We start from the raw sequence: 18,251 nt of genomic DNA on the forward strand, positions 1-18,251 counted from the left end.
CTCTCCCTCTGCCCTTTCGCCCCCTGTTCACACTTGTTCTAAGAAAAAAAAGGGGGGGGGGTGCCCATGTGGCTAGGTCTGTTGAGTGTCCAACTTTGGCTCAGGTCATGATCTCACAGTCTGTGAGTTCAAGCCCCGTATTGCGCTCTCTGCTGTCAGTACAGAGTCTGCTTCACATCTGCTGTCTCTCTCAAAAATAAACATTAAGAAAAAAGACAGCCTCCCCTGTGAGCAAGGGTTCAGAACCACAGTGGGCGCGGACTGCAAGCTGAGCTGGGTGGGCTCCGTGGACAGTGCTCAGGGGCTGCTGGTGGACATCTTCCATGGGGAACTGAGTGTCCCTTTCATGCCCACGCTGTGCCCTTCTACAGCCAGCCGGACGCCTGGGGCGCAGGGCCGCGAAGGAAGGGTCGGCCCCACACCATCCCTCCGCTCTCCCTGCACCCCGTCCACCTCCTCTGCTCCCCACTGAGCCCCCCAATTCGGCAGCACCCGTGCCAGCACCGGGGAAGGACACTCACTTCTAGTCTAGAGCCCCCTTTTAGAGAAGGAAGCAGTTGTTTGAGACCTGACGTTTTACCCAGCCAGGTAAGCAGGGACAGCAGCTTTCCTGTGGCAGAACTTTTGCGTGCTCTGTGGTGCTCTTTGCATTTACCTGGTGTTCAGGAGCGCACGTCCCTGGAGACACACACACACACACACACACACACACACACACACACACACAGAGTTTAGACCGTTTGGATTTAAACTGGCACTTATCAAACTTCTTCACCTCTTGTGGAAAAAGTTTGGCATCTGACTCCCCAGCAGGTCCCCGCAGCAAGTGCGCAGGCCGAGGGTCCCGTCCTTCACAGAATGACACGAGGACACATGGGCTCCATCGTCATGGAAACCGAGCAGTCCCGCCAAGTCCATTCGTCACCACACGTGCACTTAGCCGAGATCACAGGAGACAACGCGCAACCAAAAATAAAACCCGCAAGACCCACGTTTACTGTGAGAGGAAAACAAAGCTGTGCGGCTGCGAAGGGTGCGTGGGACGACGCCTGGAAGGCCCCGTTCCTCTAGGGGGTCCAGCCCACGTGACAAACAGAATGTATGGAGCAAAACAAATACCAGAGTTAGAACCCTAATTTCTCCAACCTGGGACTGCAGCCGGCCAGCCCAGCTGGCTTCCACACTACACCACGAACGTGCCTGGATACCGGCTGGGACGTTTCGACACCGCCTTTCCACACGGGACGTTCAGCACGGGAAGGAAAAGCCGCAGCGGAAGGTGGGGAATCCAGCATCGAGAACAGACCGACAGACCATCGCTCTCCGCCGTACCGGGACCCGGGAACAGACGCCGGTTCCATAAAAAAACGCCAAGTTCTCGCAAGAATGAAAGTTTACTTGGTTTGTCACCTGCTGGAGCTCCAGGGCGTGGTGGCAAGTGCCCCAGGTGACACGTCACTGGGTCGCTGGTCCATGCGGCCACGCCCACTCGGCTTCCCCGGGAATTTGGGAAGCCGCGGCACCACCCGTGGGGCCGAGCTTACACCGACACACACCCCAGAAAGGACGCTTTCACCTTAAACATGGGTCCCAATGGTGATTGCTTACTGGACTTTAAAACACGGAGGGGCGCCTGGGTGGCGCAGTCGGTTAAGCGTCCGACTTCAGCCAGGTCACGATCTCGCGGTCCGTGAGTTCGAGCCCCGCGTCGGGCTCTGGGCCGATGGCTCGGAGCCTGGAGCCTGTTTCCGATTCTGTGTCTCCCTCTCTCTCTGCCCCTCCCCCGTTCATGCTCTGTCTCTCTCTGTCCCAAAAATAAATTAAAAACGTTGAAAAAAAAATTAAAAAATTAAAAAAATAAATAAATAAATAAATAAAACACGGAGATGCACTGCAGACCCAGGCTGCCTGGGTCCCAGACCAGGGGACGGGAGCCCCTCCCAGGGGAGGACATGAGTCCTTGTCAGGTGTCTCCCTGCGCCCCTAACATCTGCCAAGCCCATCTGGCTGGCTTTTAGAGGACGTGTTCAGATCCTGCTGACACATTCAACTATGACAGTTATTACTTCAACAAAACAGAAGGTACTTTTGTGAAAAAGCCACCACTCTTCGGGATGCCACAGAATTACGTAAGGCCTAAAAGACACCAGAAGGGCTGGCTTCCGGCAACAGGTGCGCCGCGCCCGGATGCCCAAGACAGGGAAAGCCCGGACTGAGGACGCGGACACCTTGCAAGCAGGGCACTGTGGAGCTGCTCGGTCAATCGGGGCAACCGCTGGCTGGGGAGGCACGCTCCGGTGTCCCCCTGACGGGGCACGGCCCCCCGAAGATGAGAAGAACTCCACGGCTCGCTCCGAACCATCTCTGCGGCCTCAGAACAAGAGCACGCGGCAGTGCTCTCCTCGCCTCCCAGAGAGAGGCCTGCTCGTCCTCAGTGGCCACCGGCACGGACTTCTGTGCAGTGGACAGCCAGCAGGGAAGGGACAAACCCTCCCACCTTCGTGCCATCAGGGACCACGGTAAAAATCATCACGGGCATCGGCACGGTCATTCCCCGGGGACGCCGCGCACAGGACACATCCTCTGAGCACCAAGTCACAGCCACCTTGGCCACATCTGTCCTCTCTGCTGGGAGGAGTGGGTGGAGGGCACCGTGTCGTCTTTTTTTTGGTTTGTTTTTAAGTTTATTTTGAGAAAGAGTGTGCACGCACAGGAGCTGGGGAGGGGCAGAGGGAGAGAGAGAAAGAGAGAGACAGAGACAGAGCGAGACAGAGAGAATCCCAAACAGGCTCCATGCTGTCAGCACAGAGCCCGGTACGAGGCTCGATCCCAGGAACCATGAGATTGTGACCTGAGCCGAAACCGAGAGTCAGACGCTCAACCGACTGAGCCCTCCAGGCGCCCCACCATGTCTCCCCTCTGTGTTGGGGACGCCAGCCCTGTGGTTCACGAGGCCCCCCACACCACGGACCCGCGGTGCCGGCAGGAAGGCCAGGAGGGGTTGAAAGGCCCACGCGGAGGGAGAAGCTGGCATCACCCGACGACGACACGGAGCAGCTCCGTGGGGCAGCCGGCTCAGCAGCCGCAGTGAACAGAAGGGAAGGGCCCCCGTGTTCACAAACCGGGCAGGGCTGTGGCCAAGCCCACGGCTCCCACCGTCAGGACAACAGAACAGCACGCCAAGTATGCGGAAACATTTGCCAGACGCTCCCGGAGACCGAAGGGCGCCTGTCTCCCCGCCAGCAGCTCAGCTGGGCGACCTGAGACTCTTGGTCCCTGCTCCATCCTGGGGGGCCCCCAACTGAAGCAGGTGCGCCCGGGGTGTCCCAGGGCCACGGGGAGGCTCCATTCGGGGGCAGGCACGCGCTGACGCGAACACCTAGCTCCGCGAGGCCCCTTCCCCGGAGAGCCCCGAGGCTTCACCCACGCGCCAGACAGCCGGGAGGCCGGGCCTCGGGCTCGGACGGGCGGGCGTGCGGGGCAGGGCAGCTTCCTCCTCAGCAAGTCCTTCCTTCGGCGGACGCAGAGTGGGCGGCTCCGCGCCGGGCGTGGGGGAAGCGTGAACCTGCCCCGAGGGGGATCACGACGGCGGGTGATGCGTGGGAACACGCGAGGAAGGGTCCCGGGTGCCCACGGCGAGTCTGCGGACAGCTGGGCATCCCCGCAGGCGTGAGCTCTAAGCGGCCAGATAAATGAGCCCGGCCGTGCCTCGTCACATCTACACCGCCACCCGCAAGTGAGGACACGTGCGGGAGTGGCCCGGTGTGATGGCGTCACCTGGCGGGCGGAGCTGGACACCCAAGGGGCTCAGGGCGGGGAGAGCGGACGAGGTTAAGCGCCTCAAACAGACTCCAGTCCAAGCGCTTCATCCACACCAGCTCCGCGGGCCGTTTCAGAGAAGGCGGTGCGGGGACCCGCAGAGGTACTTAAGGCTACAGAGACACAGACCGCAGCACAGGCTCCTCCGACAGCCAGCAGCTGGCTGGAAGGCTCCCCCCACCCCACCACCACAAAGAGGGTCAGGAAATCTGCGCCCCGTGAGCAAATCATGCAAATGAAAAGCCAGAAACAGCCTTGCACAGAGCAGCTAAGCAGTCACACCCCCACAGCCCAGGTCCAGAGCTAGCTTCCCTGAGCCCCTTAGCTCTCGCCTTCCCGGGAGGGGTGGGGGGGGGGGGTGCTCTGAATTCCACAGCATCCGGCCTCTCCACAGCCAAGTTCAGCTTCTACAGGCATCAAAGGTACCCCGAGACAGACAGCCCAGAGCACGCTGGGTCCCAAGGCCCGGACCCTCATCTAACCCAAGCAGGGCGGCCAGCTGGGAGGAGGGGCAGAGGAGACAAAGGGGCCCAGGAACCAGCCTTAGGCCAGGGGACCAACCCCAAGGTTGAGGAGGGGCGGAAGGCCTTCCTGGGCACAAGAGCTCCGTCTGCGGGCTGGGTCAACAGCCACCGAGTCGCAGGACGGCCTCGAGGCAACAGGCCGTGAGCGGGCACTTCTCCGCTGGGGGCCACTGCTGCACCTGTGCCACTCGCCGAGTTTCGTGTTCAGTTGGGCCACCGCTTCTTGCATTTTAAGGACAGAGGATGACGCACTCAACCAGACGGCACCAGCTTAACAACCTCAGAAAGCTGCCACAGATGAATGGCCACACCCTCAATGAGCTGCTCCTGGATGAAAACCACTTTCTTCCCAAGTTTTATGAACTCACTTCCTTCTCATAGTTTCCAGTTTCCAGTGATCTTCCAGGGGAAGTCCTCAGAGTTGGGGAAATCAACCTTACGAAAGATTTGCCATCATCTGGTATTTTAAAACACCAATTAGAACGTAAGCTTCTGTGTCAAGATATTTATCACTACAAGCACATTTCTTCCAAAGCACTTACACACTGTCTAACATGACGAGTATTTTAGAGGTAATGGGGAAAATACTAAATGTTCTAGGGGCACCTGGCTGGCTCAGCAGGTGGAGTGTGAGACTCCTGATCTCCAGGTTGTGAGTTTGAGCCCCACGTTGGGCGTAAAGATTACTTAAATATAAAATCTTAAATATACACACACACACACACACACACACACACACACACACTAAATGTTCTAAACTTTCGAAAGGGGTGAAACACCATAGTCAAAAACCTTAACAGAGCCCACATCCTGCTTAGCTATTGCCTCGTAACAAATCACGTGCCATACGGTGGCCGAGAACATTTGCTATCTCAGTTTCTGTGGGTCAGGAACCTGGGCACGGCTCGGCTGGGTGGTCTGGCTCAGGGTCTCTCCCACGGCCACAGCTGTCTCAGGGCTTGGGGGGTGGGAGGGGGAGATTGGCTGCTATGCTCACCTGCTTGACTTATGCAAGGATTCAGTTCATGCAGGCTCTGGGACCTAGAGCCTTTAGCCCTTGCTGGCACTTAGCTAGAGACTCCCTCAGTTCCTGGCCACATAAATCTTCCTGACAACAGTGATTCAGCAAAGGAGACAAGCCACAAGGGCAAAGGAACCGGCCTTCTGACCAGACAGAAGCCACACTCTTTTGTGATCTAGTTACAGAGGTGACATCCACTCATTGTTGCCATATTCTATTGGTTAAAAGAAAAACCTCAAGAGGGGAAGATTACACCAGGCCAAGGAAACCAGGTTGGTGGCGGGGGGGGGGGGGGGGGGGGGGTCACTGGGGGCCATCTCAGAGTCTACTGACCATTGCAGGTACCCCGGGGCTTTGGGATCCCATTTACACTCCTCCTGAGCCCTCTCTGCAAATTTATTTATTATAAATAAGATCATTTCTAACAAGTGACTTATTAGAAATGATTTTATTGGGAAGGAGAAATTTGTTTTTTAATTTTTTAAAATTCTTTATTTATTTTTAAGAGAGACAGAGAGACAGCACGAGCAGGGGAGGAACAGAGAGACAGGGAGACACAGAATCCGAAGCAGGCTGCAGGTTCTGAGCTGTCAGCACAGAGCCCGATGCGGGGCTCAAACTCACAAACCACGAGTTCATGACCAGAGCCAAAGTCGGACGCTTAACCGACGGAGCCACCCAGGCGCCCCGGGAAGGAGAAATTTAAAAAACCATGTGTTAAGCTTGACCTTAAGAAACCAGAAAGAGAGTAAATTAAAACCAAAGTATGCAGAAGAAAAAATGAAGAACATAAATTAATAAAATAGGAAATGGACAAATAGAGAAATCAATGAAATAAAAAGCTGAGTTTCTGAAAAGATAACATTGACCCATCTGTAACCAACGTGACCAAATAAAGAGATGATACAAATTATCATCATCAAGCAAAAAGGAACATCACTACAGACCTTGCAGACATTAAAAGCTACTCCAACTGATAAGTGAGTTTACTAAGGATACAAACTCAATATAAAAATTTGGGGGGGAGGGGGTAGCTGGGTGGCCCAGTTGGTACAGCATCAAACTCTTGATCTCAGGGTTGTGAGTTCAAGCCCCACATTGGGCATGGAGCATACTTTAAAAAAAAAGTTTTTACATTTCTATATGTAGTGATTTACAATTACAAATGAAAATTAAGGGGTGCCTGGGTGGCTCAGTTGGTTGGGCATGGACTCTTGATTTCGGCTCAGGTCAGGATCCCCAGGTCATGGGATCAAGCCCTGAACTGGGCTCTGCGCTGAATGTAGAGCCTGGTTAAGATTCTCTCTCTCGGAGCACCTGGGTGGCTCAGTCCAGTAAGCATCCAACTTTAGCTCAGATCATGATCTCACGGTTCTTGAGTCTCAGCCCGGCACTGTGGGCTCTCAGCTGTCAGCACAGAGCCCGCTTGGGAACCTGCCTCCTTCTCTCTCTGCCCTTCCCCCAGTTGCACGCTGTCTCTTTCTCAAATATAATAAGCATTTTAAATAAATAAATAAGAATAAAGGGTAAATAAAGTCAGAGAACCTATATCACCCAATTTCAAGATGCACTATAAAGCCACAGTAATTAAGGCAGTATGGTATTGAGGAAAGACAAACAGACCATCGGCCCAGGATGAAAAGTCTAGAAATAGACTCATACATATGTAAGCAGTTAGTTGTCAACAAAGGGGCCATGGAATTCAATGGGAAAGGACAGTCTTTTTCACAAATGGTGCTGGAACTGGATTTCCATTTACCAAAGTGAAGGGGGGCCCTTCAACTCCTACCATACACAAAAATTAACTCAAAATGACTAAGTGACCTAACTGTGAGAGCTGAAACTATAAAGCAAAACATCCAGAAGAAAACATAAGAGAAAATCAGTATGCCCTTGGGTCAGGCACAGATTTCTTAGTTAAAACAAAAAAAAAATAAAATACAAATAATTGATATACCAAACTTCATCTAAATTAAAAACTTTTGCTTTTAAGATACCATTAGGACGATGAAAGGGAAACCACAGACTGGGGGAAAACATTTGCAAACACCTGCCTGACAAAGGACTTTTATCAATAATGTATAAAGAACTCTTGTAACACAATGAGACAAAAACCCCAACTAAAATATCAGACAGAGTCTGAACACACCATTCACCTAAGAGGATAAATGAATACTCAGTAGGGGCACCTGGGTGGCTCAGCCAGTGGGGCATCTGACTCCGGCCAGGGTCCTGATCCCCCGGTCCGTGAGTTTGAGCCCCGCATCGGGCCCTGTGCTGACAGCTCAGAGCCTGGAGCCTGCTTCGGATTCTGTGTCTCCCTCTCTCTCTGCCCTCCCCCACTTGTGTTCTGTCTCTCTCTCAAAAACTAGTTTAAAACCATTTTTAAAAAATGACTTCACGAATACCCAATAAGACACTTAACATCAGTATTCATTTGGGAAATGCAAATGCTGCCAGGGAGGTGAAGAAACAGGTGGGGAATGGTCTTTTCCTATAAAAGCAAACCTGCCCGGCCACATGACCCGAGGATCCCGTGCCCAGGCCTGCTCAGGAGAAATGAACCGCGCGTCCACACAAAGACCTGCAGGCGAATGCTCGGAGCAGCTTTAGTTACGACCGTCTCCAAATGGAAACAACCCAAAAATGTGCATCAGCGATGAGTGGATAGACAAAAGAGGGTGTGTCCATCCCGGGGACGGAGCCTGCATTCCTGCAGGAAGCCTCGCGAATCAACCACAGGAGCATTATGCTACCCGACAGGCACCAGACTACATACTCTGATCCCATAGTAGACGAGACTCCAAAGAGGGCTAACCTGTGCCAGCGGCAGACTGACGGTGGCTGGGAGTGGGTGGATGTAAGGGCCGCCGGGGGGCCCTTCGGGGTGATGGAAACACACCTGGTCTTCACAGGTAGTTCCACAACCGCAAACGTGGATCAGGTGGGTTAAATCATCCACTTAGAGTGGAAGAATGCGACTGTTTCGATATCGGCTTCGATAGTTGTCAATACATAAAATCCAATAATAAACACCGTACCTCTGGGCATGGCAGACAACTTTTTAAGAAACTCAGACTCGAATCAGAGAAAACTGCGATCACTGTGTTGCTCCTCAGTGGAAAGCCCAACCCTGAGAAGTCAGTCGGGCCTCGTTTCTGGACTCCGTGTAAGCCCAGCTAAGAACAACTCACGAAGAACCATTCCTTCCACCTGTAAAGATCCCCTGCATCCCCCAGCCACGCTCTCCTTCCGAACGAGTCCTGGGGCATGCCGGGGGTCAGCACAGGCCCCTCTCACTCTCCCCTACCCTGGACAGTCATCATCTCCAGAGGTTTGCACTCGGCAGACACACCTACAACTTTCAAAAGCTGCCATTAGTGCACAGAAGACGTATGGTGTAAACAGTAAGATGTGTGTTTATTACCCCAGATTATCCAAAACTGATGCAGGTCTCCCATAGCACATTAAATACTCAAACCCAAACGATGAAATGTGCTAAGTTGTACAGAAATGGGAGAGCCACAGCCTGTCAAGTGAACATTCCACGGAGAAGTCAGTGCCGGGGTTCTAAGCCGTAGGACACATAACCTACCACGAAGAAACTGGGAATAACAACCCCCAAATCTGTACTCACACAACAACTTAGTTCTCAGTACCCAGAGCTTCCGGTGGTCTAGAGGCCGTCTGGAAACGGAGTGTGAGGACACTCGATTTCTGCTTGCAACCAACCCACCTAGAGATGACCTCAACTGTGGGCCAAACCCAAGTCCTCATATACTGAAGGGACAAAATAAATGTCTGGTAAAATTAATGGCCACTGGACTCCCCCGAGATCTGGCCACAAAGCCAGTCTTCCGGTATCTTAAACCTGCCAAGACCCCTCCCTTCCAAGCGCCCTCTGCTTGCTGTCCACACCGTCTACCCAGATCCCCCCCCACCCCGGCACTGACGGGCCTTCCGTGCCAGCCCCTGCGAGCTGGGCACCCCCCGTGAGGGTCTGCAGTCACCCTGCTCCCTCCTGCTCACAGCCCTGTCAACTATCTGGCCACTTCCCCACCTCCACCACCACCACCAGAGGCGGGCAGCACGAGAACAGACGCGGTGTCCCGTGCACCCTCAGGTTCCCGTCCACCCTCAGGGTCCCAGCGTGCGGTGGGCCCCCAAGGAACATGAAGAGCACAAATGCAAGGACAGGAGATCAAGAGTGACGAACGCTCTACTGGCCACTCACGCTCTATCGTCCCCCACACGCTCGGAAAGCTCTTAGCCTTGTCTGAAGCCTTCTCAGGACATTGTTAAAGACGAAAGAGAAAGCCCGGGGTTAGAGAGAGAAAAAGGTGTTGAAGGATGGTAACCTCATCACCGAGAGAATAAGTTAACATGCTAGGCACGTGCCAGGACGTAGGGGCGCGGACGGGAACCACCACCGGTGGCAGTGTCGCCGCTGTGACGGGGGAGGAGGTCTGTTTCCCCCTGACGGTGCCATCAGAACGGGAGGAAGCGCCACCACCTTTGGACTCAGGCCCCTGAATAAGTGATCCGCGGAGCGGGGCCTGGTCAGCGCTCACCCAACAAGAAACATTATGTTTGGAGAGAGAAATGTTCCTAAAACAACCAAAATGAGCAGATACTATGCGTATGTGGAATCCCGGAAGGAACCAAGGATTTTAAACAGCTTGATCCCTCACCCAGAACTCTTCCTTAGACAGCAGGGAAAACCAAACTCCGACAAAACTCTACGGGCCTGAGGCACCCCAGCGGTAATCTGCAAGGAACACCAGGGTTGTTTCCTCATACTAGGCCTCGTAGCGGAGTGGAACTGTGCGAACTCCAGGACTTCTGGAAATGCCCAACATTCAACCACTGGAGTCCACACGAAACTCAGAGTTACTAGTCCACAACAAGACGGCAACGGAAAACCATGTTATTCGGGATTATTCTCGCGTTACTCTCGTCCCAAGCACTTGCCTTGTCGGTCTGCAGCAAGATCCCCTTTCTCGGGAAGGAAGCCAAGCGAGAGGCAGATGCTCCCCGCTCGCCCTGGAGGACACACGCGGCTGGCGACCGTGTCCGGGAGGCGGGGGCGCGGCAGGAGGTACGTCAGGGAGACGGGCTCGCTCAGATGAGAACGTATCAAAGCTGACTGCACGCACTCGAGCGCCCAACCACCTCTTTGCCAACAGCTACGTCCACTTCAGCATCCAAGGACCACCCCCCTCCCAGCCGCAGTTTAAACCGGGAGGAAAACAACGGCCAGAGTGGGTTGAGGAAAGCGAAGCGCGGGAGGCCGCTTCCCGGGGCTCTCGATACTTTCCAGCCCGCGGGGCGAGCTCCGGGTGCCGACGTCCGCTCCTGCGTTCGAACCGCCGACGCCGACGCTCAGCGCGAAAGACCAGGCCAGGCACGGACGGCACTTACCAATCTGCAACAGGATGGGAGTGACCAGCGCCGTCTCCATGGCGTAACAGAACTCCCTGCCGAACATCACGGCCCCGTGCATCACCCACAGGCGCACAGGGATCCGGTCTATGGACCCCTCGCTGATGGTCTCGTAGTGGGTGTCCTCACCTCCGGGCTTCTGCAGGTCTGGCAGGGGCACAGGTAAGTCTTGAACTTGCATAGATTCTGAGTCGGCATTTTGCGGAGCCATTTTCATTACCACCAAAAATATATATATATGTGTGTGTGTATATATATATATATATTTGTTAATATATATATATTTTCTCTATCTATATAAATAATGCTATCATATATCTTTAAGGATAAATTAGGACACCTTCTCCTTCTGCTTCAGTTGTGTTCCTCCGGCAAGTGATGCTTATATCCCTCTTTGTACAAACAGAGATCTCTCCACTTCTCACAATCGGGTGAGACACGCAGCAGAACAGAATGATTTTTGGTTGGATTTTAAACATATGGCTTGCTGGTTTACTGTGAATTAGAGTTAAAAATCCATAATTGCCATTCAGTTAATACCAGTTTCATCATTATTATTGAAGAGGTGCTGAAGTGATTTTTCTTGCTACAGAGAAGTGGGAAGGTGACACAAAAAGGTGGTCCGCCGTTGCTCCCCATCGAGTGACTGGTTGATCTGCAAAAGAGGAAAACAACCCCACCAGAGAGTCAGCCGGGGGCGGCCGCCACGTGGCCTCCCACCCCTGGCTGGCCAGGGGCTCCACGGACTGGTCCTCGGCCACCTGGGAGACCCCGACCTCAGACCGCCGCAGGTCTCTGGTGCTTACTCTGGGTCAGCTGCAGAGAAAACAGACCCCAGCTCCCAGAGAAACATCTTCTATGGATCTAATCCTGGGGCAGGATGAAGACAGGACAACAGAGGGAAGCCAGAGCAGAAAAAAACGAGCAGACAGAGGAAGGCAGCTCAGCTTCCGCTCCCGGGCCAGCAATAACCATCAGCCGACTGGCCGGCAGTGGGGGTGGAGGGGCGGGGGAGGCGGGGAGGCTGGAAAAGGAGCGGAGACGCCGGCCAGGAGGTGGAAAGCGGGAGGGTGGGTACGGCAAGAACGGGGGGGTTTTGCCACCTACAGCGGGGACATTCAAAGTCCACCCAAAGGCAGCTGAGTTCTTGCTGTGTGGGCCATCTACAGCGGTGGTCTTTAACCTTTTCGGGTCATGAAACTTTTTGATGATCAAAGTTACAGCCCCTCTCCAGGAAAAAAGTACATGCATCCCGAAGTCTGAATATCACACGTGGGGGCTCACAGACTCCCGACCCACACACCTTCCTAGGGGTGTGGGACTCCCGACCCCATCCTGCACTTACCCTGCTCTGGTCCCTACAACCCGGCTTTGTGATGCAGTCCCTCCCCAGAGGAGCAGACCACAATAAAGCACCGACTGCCTCGCATTTAACTCGGAATTTCCCCTTAGAAAGGTTTTAGGAAAATGTGAGGCAAGACGAAGGACGCAGTTCTGCCCATGCACTCTGCTGGAGTCCGGCCTCCAGGAACTGGGGTTCTGTTCAATCTGAAGCGAACTAAAAGAGGGGACCCTGTGGGGGCGCCTGGGTGGCTCAGTTGCTTGAGCGTTCGACTCTTGATTTCGGCTCAGGTCATGATACTGGGGTTGTGGGATCAAGCCCCGTGTCAGACTCCACACTGGGCGTGGTGCCTGTCTGAGATATTCATTCTCTCTCTCCCCCACTCACCCCTGCTCCTCCCCCTGCTTACACACGCGTGTGTGCTCACTCTCTAAAAAAGTTTTAAAAGAGAGGGGACCCCAAAATCACACAAATGGTGTTCACGTCTTTTTTATATTAAGGTAGGTCTGTGAGTTGATATCCTACCAGAGATTTTCAACAAAAGGTTTAAATAAAAATGTTTCTAGTTACTATTCACATAGCCAAAGATGATCTTAATTAGTGCCTTCTCCCTTTCCCCGAGAAGGAATGAGAAACTAAGGGCCACTTTCACTTAGTGCCCCCTCAGAGAGCCCCAGGGCGATGGCAGGTCCCCAACCTTGGGCAAGGCCGGGCTGCCCTCCCTCAAGGTCAAGTTCTTCCCCGCCACTTCACCACTGTGGGGCTGCCTCCCGGCCCCCTTCGTGCAGCAACATCCTTGCAGACCGCACGTCCATTGCGTGTCCGTGTGTCCTGACTGCACGTGTGCCCCTCACGGCCCCTGAACGCCACTACGCTTCACACTGAGGATCCCCGAGCTCGAGACTTCTTGCAAATTTTCTAAGTGTTCCCTACCATATAATATCTGCATTAAAACCACGGTTTCTAAATAAAAAAAATAATAATAAAAATAAAAAAAAAAATAGCCCACGGTTTCTAACCTCTACCTTTTTAGAAAACATACTATGAAACTGCTTCTTTTCAATTTTTATAACACTTATTTATTTTTGAGAGAAAGAGTGCACATGGGAGAGGGAGGGAGAGGGAGAGGGAGAGGGAGAAGGAAGGAGGGAGGGAGGGAGGGAGGGAGGGAGGGAGGGAGAGAGAGAGAAAGAGACAGACAGACAGAGGATTCAAAGTAGGTTCTGCACTGTGAGCACAGAGACCGACATGGGGCTCGAACTCACAAACCTTCAGATCCTGACCTGAGCCGAAATCAAGAGTCAGCTGCTTAACCAACTGAGCCACCCAGCCACCCCTATGAAAGTACTTCTAACACAAAAAGTAAACAAAATGATATTGAAAACAAAAAAATCACCCAACATTAACAATTACCAAACCAAGGGGTGTCTGGGTGGCTCAGTCAAGCATCTGACTTCGGCTCAGGTCATGATCTTGCCGTTCATGAGTTCAAGCCCCGTGTCGGGCTCTGTGCCGACAGCTCGGAGCCTGGAGCCTGCTTCGGATTCTGTGTCTCCCCCTCTCTCGGCCCCTTCCCCACTCACAGTCTGTCTGTCTGTCTCTCTCTCTCCCCACCCCCCTCAACAATAAATAAACGTTAAAAAAAACAACAACACAAAAACACCCAATTACCAACACCTGCTGTTCTCACTCTCTATCCCCACCTGTGGAGCGATTCCCAGCCTAAGAAAACGAAAGGAAAGAAACCCTTTTGTCAACCTGTGATTCTTACGCCAAAATAGGGTCAATGATTTTAAATGCCTTATTCCATCCACCAAACAAGACAGATGATTTTTATGCGAAGAAAGTATGTCCAGACATACTCTGGGCTTTTGTAAAAGCCCAAACTGTCCGGGTTTTTTGGGGCAGAAATGAGTCATCGGTTTTCTATGAATCCTAGTGATTTCATTACAAACACGAGACCCTTTAGCTCCATCCCAGTGCGCTGTACCCACGGCTGGGGCCGTCCCGACACCCACGTCTGAGATAAGGCAGTTTCCGCTGGGGCCGTCTCCGCAACAGCTAGAAGCCACGCTCCATATGGAACAGACTTGAGCTGTTTTAAGGCAGTGGTTCTCAACCGGGGGCAACCGTGTGCCGCCGAGGACACCAGGCAGTGTCTGGACAGACTGCTGGTTATCACAACTTGAGTAGGGGCCAGAGACGCTGCTCAGCACGGCCCCACAGCAGACAAGGATCCAGCCCGAAGCGTCAACTCTGTCAAAGCTGAGAAACACTGTTCTAAGGTTACGATCAAACAGGGAAAAGTCTCCAGAAATGCTGAAACGTGACACTTTATGTTATTACATTTTGAATCGATCAACAGGACCAGATGTGGCAAGGTCCACATCCTGCCCCGTTATGGACCCAATCAGTTGCTGCTCAAAGCAGACAGGACTCCAGCACAGGCGGGCTCCAGCCACACTCTCCCATAGCAGGAGGTGGCCTCTGGGATCCGGTCTGGGAAAGGGAGAAGGGTTCCAGCTATTTCCCCTCGAGAGTACACGATTCTCTGGGGGAGCTCTAAAGAAAGCCCCACCTGGCCTCGGCGCCCCCCCCCCCCCCCGCACCATATGTTCAGAGAGCATCCCTGGGGACCCTTCTCGTCTCGGCCCTCCCCGGAAGACTGGCCCCACCCCCCCACCCCGTGAGAGGAGCTCTCACAGCCACCCTGGCCCCGGGGAAACAGAGAAACTCCCACGGAAGAGGCCACCACCCATGTCCCCACACCTCCCGCTGTGCCTGGCCACACGGCAGAGGCCCGGTGAGGTTACAGAGAGACTGAATGAATAAATGAACGAATGAATGAGAGCCGGCCCACCAGCCGACCAGTACGCACTAGGGGCCGTGTACATTGGAAAGCCACCCCCACCCGCACCAGCTCTCGGAGAGCATCACGCCCAGAGGGTCGGGGCGGCCCGCTACCAGGGTCAGGCCTCAGGGAAGCCCGCGTGAAATGGCATGAGTGTGGTGTGGGGTTTACCTGTCATTCAAGGAGTCTAGGCATTAACACAGCTGGCTTCCCTTCCTCAAGCCGTGCAAACGCAGTGGCAAGTGGCAAGAAGAGATTTTACACAGGCAACTTCACTGTCATCTATATTGATGAAAATGACAAGTATCGTTAGCATCTTCGGTTAGTTTGACTTTAAGCAGCAGTTAGTAAATATAAAACTCCAACCGCGTCTCACGGCTCTGTGGACTCACCACGTTAGCATCCCCAAGCCGCGGTGGGAATGCCTTCACAAGTTAGCACCAATTCCCAGAGTCAAAGCTGCTTTCCAACCAGTAAGTTTAAATGAGGCCGAGCTAACAAAATCCACTCGCGTCAGTGGACGCTCGGGTTCCTCAAAGGTTTGACGAACCAGGCTTACAGTCAGACACCTTGAAGATAATGCCCAACTGCTAATCAGCAAGACAGCACTTGGCGAAGCCACTGTTGCCAAACACTCCTGCAAGCCCTGGGGATTTTATAAGCATTTTAGGGGATGACACAAAATAATTTAAAAATAAAATTTCAGCCTCATGCACTTAGCAATACGAGCATTAGCTACGTGAACAGCTAAATCAGAGACCGTGGCAACCCAGCCTGTGAGGGGAGAGCCAGTTAAAGACAGAAGAGCCAATGCAAGTTATTTCTGTTAAAGAGCCACAGCTGAAGGGTCCATAGTACATGGGAGATGTAGTGGCCTAATCGGATAGGTTTGAGAACACCTAGCACATTCCGTAAAGACTCCGAGGCTACGCATACAGGCTGTAGAATGCTCAATTTGGCCATTAGTTCCCAGTGAAAATCTAGTGGGAACATTTTAGATCTCAGATTCATATTCCTGTGTATGGTGTGAGGTAAGGATCTACCGTTATCTTTTCCCAACGATCATCTGATCATCGCAACGGGATGTATTTGTAAGTCCACCCCCAACATTCTGAGATTCCTCTTTATCATACATCAAATTTCCATCAGTACTTGGGTCTGTTTCCCTGTTTTCTATTCTGTTCAACTAGCATGCCTGTCTGCCCATGTCCAATAACACTGCTATTTCCCCACATGTTCCTATTTATTCTGGCATGTTTGTTTCAAGTATATGAACTTTAAAAGCTTGACTAGCTCAGGAAAAACAGTATTTTTTGTTGGCACTCTTATGTGATTCCATTAATCTTATAGGTCAGCCCCGAGAGAACGGCCATTGTAGGCCGCCACATTGCCCTGCCGGAGAAGGAGGGCTCTTGCTCTGTTTGTCTGAGACCACCTCAGTACCTCTTGCAGGAATTTCGAAATACTCCTTCCATGAGTTTTCCACATTTCTAGGTAAGCCTCTTCCTAACAATCTTTATCTTTTTTGTGGCCAGTGTAAACGGGATTTTCTCTTCCCTTATGTTTCCCAACCAGTTTGCCTACAAGACGGCCAGTAAGTGATGTTTATTCATTTGCTCAGGTACAACTTACATGTAGGAAGATGTACCATGTTCATTACGTTTCGACAAACTTAGGTCAAGACACAGGACATTTCCAATACTCTGCGACGTCCCCGTGTCCCCCTTCCTGTGTAATTAAGGCCACTGACTTTTACACTTTAATTTGATAATCTAATTCTTTAGTGTCTGAGAGTGGACAAAAAGGCCATCACCAGGTTGGCAAACGTACTGACCATTACCAAAGTAACCAAACCACTACGTGCAGTCCCCAACTTGGAGGAACAGAGGGTGATGTTCCGAAGCTCGCGTGCGTGCTGTGTGGAGCCCGATCATCGGCTCCTCAGACAGGAATTCGGGGTCCCTGCCGGTCTGAACTGAACTAAATCACAGCACTTGTGCAGGAGTGAGGCACAAGGGGCCAGGTGGCAGATGGCTGCACCTTTCCTGGGCATAAAAAGTCTGCGGAAGAGTCTGAAACGGCCTCCCCTCACTTCTTGTCTAGGGAAAGGAATGGAAAGAACCTTTGAGAAGGACAGGAAGGAGCTGGAGCACCGCAGGGCTGGGCCACGTGGCTGCCCTGCCCTGACCCGGGGCCTGGGTGCCGGGGGAGTCATGGCACCGAGGGGGGCGATCGGGTACCCGAAAGCCAGGTTTACTGCCCACAAAGCGAGGCACGGGAAGAACTCTTCTAGCTCGCAAACTGTCTTCTCTAAGGACGCTGTTTTACACAAATGCTGGGGCATTAACCAAAATGACTAAGACCATTGGCATGTTATGTTCCCTTCTGAAGTACCTGATTTTCACATGCCCAGGCGAAACCCTGCCGCTGCACTGAAGCGGCTTAAGACCCCAGAGCACGGGAAACCGCACATGCCTAAGAGCCTGCCGCGGAGCCCAAGAACGTGGACAGGTTGTGACCTCCGACTCCGGAGTCTCCTATTCAGAAGAGCAGCAACACCTCTCAGACGGGCTTCCCCGAGCAGAGAAACTCTGGAGCCCAGGGACCGGCAGCGCGCTCGAGGACAACAGTTTGGTTATGATCTGCAGATGCACTTAGTGAAATACAATTGTTCCCATCAACAACTTCCTCTATTGTCCTGTTTCTAATTTAGGAGCAACCGATGCCAGAACACGTGACTTCCTACCATTCGCGATGTGGAAAGCCGCTGTTAACTGAATGCCATCAAAAGTTAACTGCAGCGTGATTTCTGACAGGCACCAGGAGCTTGGGTTCGACTTCGAGAGTCCACGCACATTCGACAGCCGTGCGACTACAAAGTCCGCGGAGCCACAGCTCCTGGATTAACGGTCGCGGGAAGCGGGGACGCTTGCAACGCACCTCAAATACGTCCCGCCCCTTCCACGCCGCCCCCGCGTGCGCACGGGCACGCATGCGCGCCGGCAGCACTCCGGGCCCTGGAGGTGTGCCGCGAACGCGTTACGGCGGCCCGTCTGCGGCCACAGCTGTCTGTTTTGTACACCCACCGGTTAAAAACAGGCATCCCTACCCTCAGAAAATCCACCGAACTGCTAACATTTTTCTAAAACGTCATCAACTGTTAACCTCCAATGACCCTGTAAAATATTTACTAGTACGGTCCTCTCCGTTACCATCAACCTGCCTCCCTCCCTCACCAGATGACCATGGCAA

The 18,251-nt window shown here is 53.0% G+C and overlaps 1 protein-coding gene across 6 annotated transcripts in view; it reads right to left on the reverse strand.

The window, feature by feature from the left end:
- SLC45A4 (solute carrier family 45 member 4) overlaps positions 1 to 18,251 on the reverse strand; it is an 83,892-nt gene that overhangs the window by 30,860 nt on the left and 34,781 nt on the right. For 3 of the 6 annotated variants that reach the window (XM_058699227.1, XM_058699229.1, XM_058699228.1), the window contains exon 2: positions 10,786 to 11,461. The exons of 1 other annotated variant lie outside the window; for it this stretch is intronic. In XM_058699227.1, the coding sequence (XP_058555210.1) occupies positions 10,786 to 11,023 (238 nt within the window). In that variant the 5' untranslated portion in view covers positions 11,024 to 11,461. Of the gene's footprint in view, positions 1 to 10,785; positions 11,462 to 15,170; positions 15,282 to 18,251 lie in introns of those variants that run through there. 2 more of the 6 variants (XR_009253565.1, XM_058699226.1) reach the window with 1 other exon arrangement.

Source organism: Neofelis nebulosa, chromosome 14, assembly GCF_028018385.1.
Source record: "Neofelis nebulosa isolate mNeoNeb1 chromosome 14, mNeoNeb1.pri, whole genome shotgun sequence".
Classification (NCBI taxonomy): domain Eukaryota; kingdom Metazoa; phylum Chordata; class Mammalia; order Carnivora; family Felidae; genus Neofelis; species Neofelis nebulosa.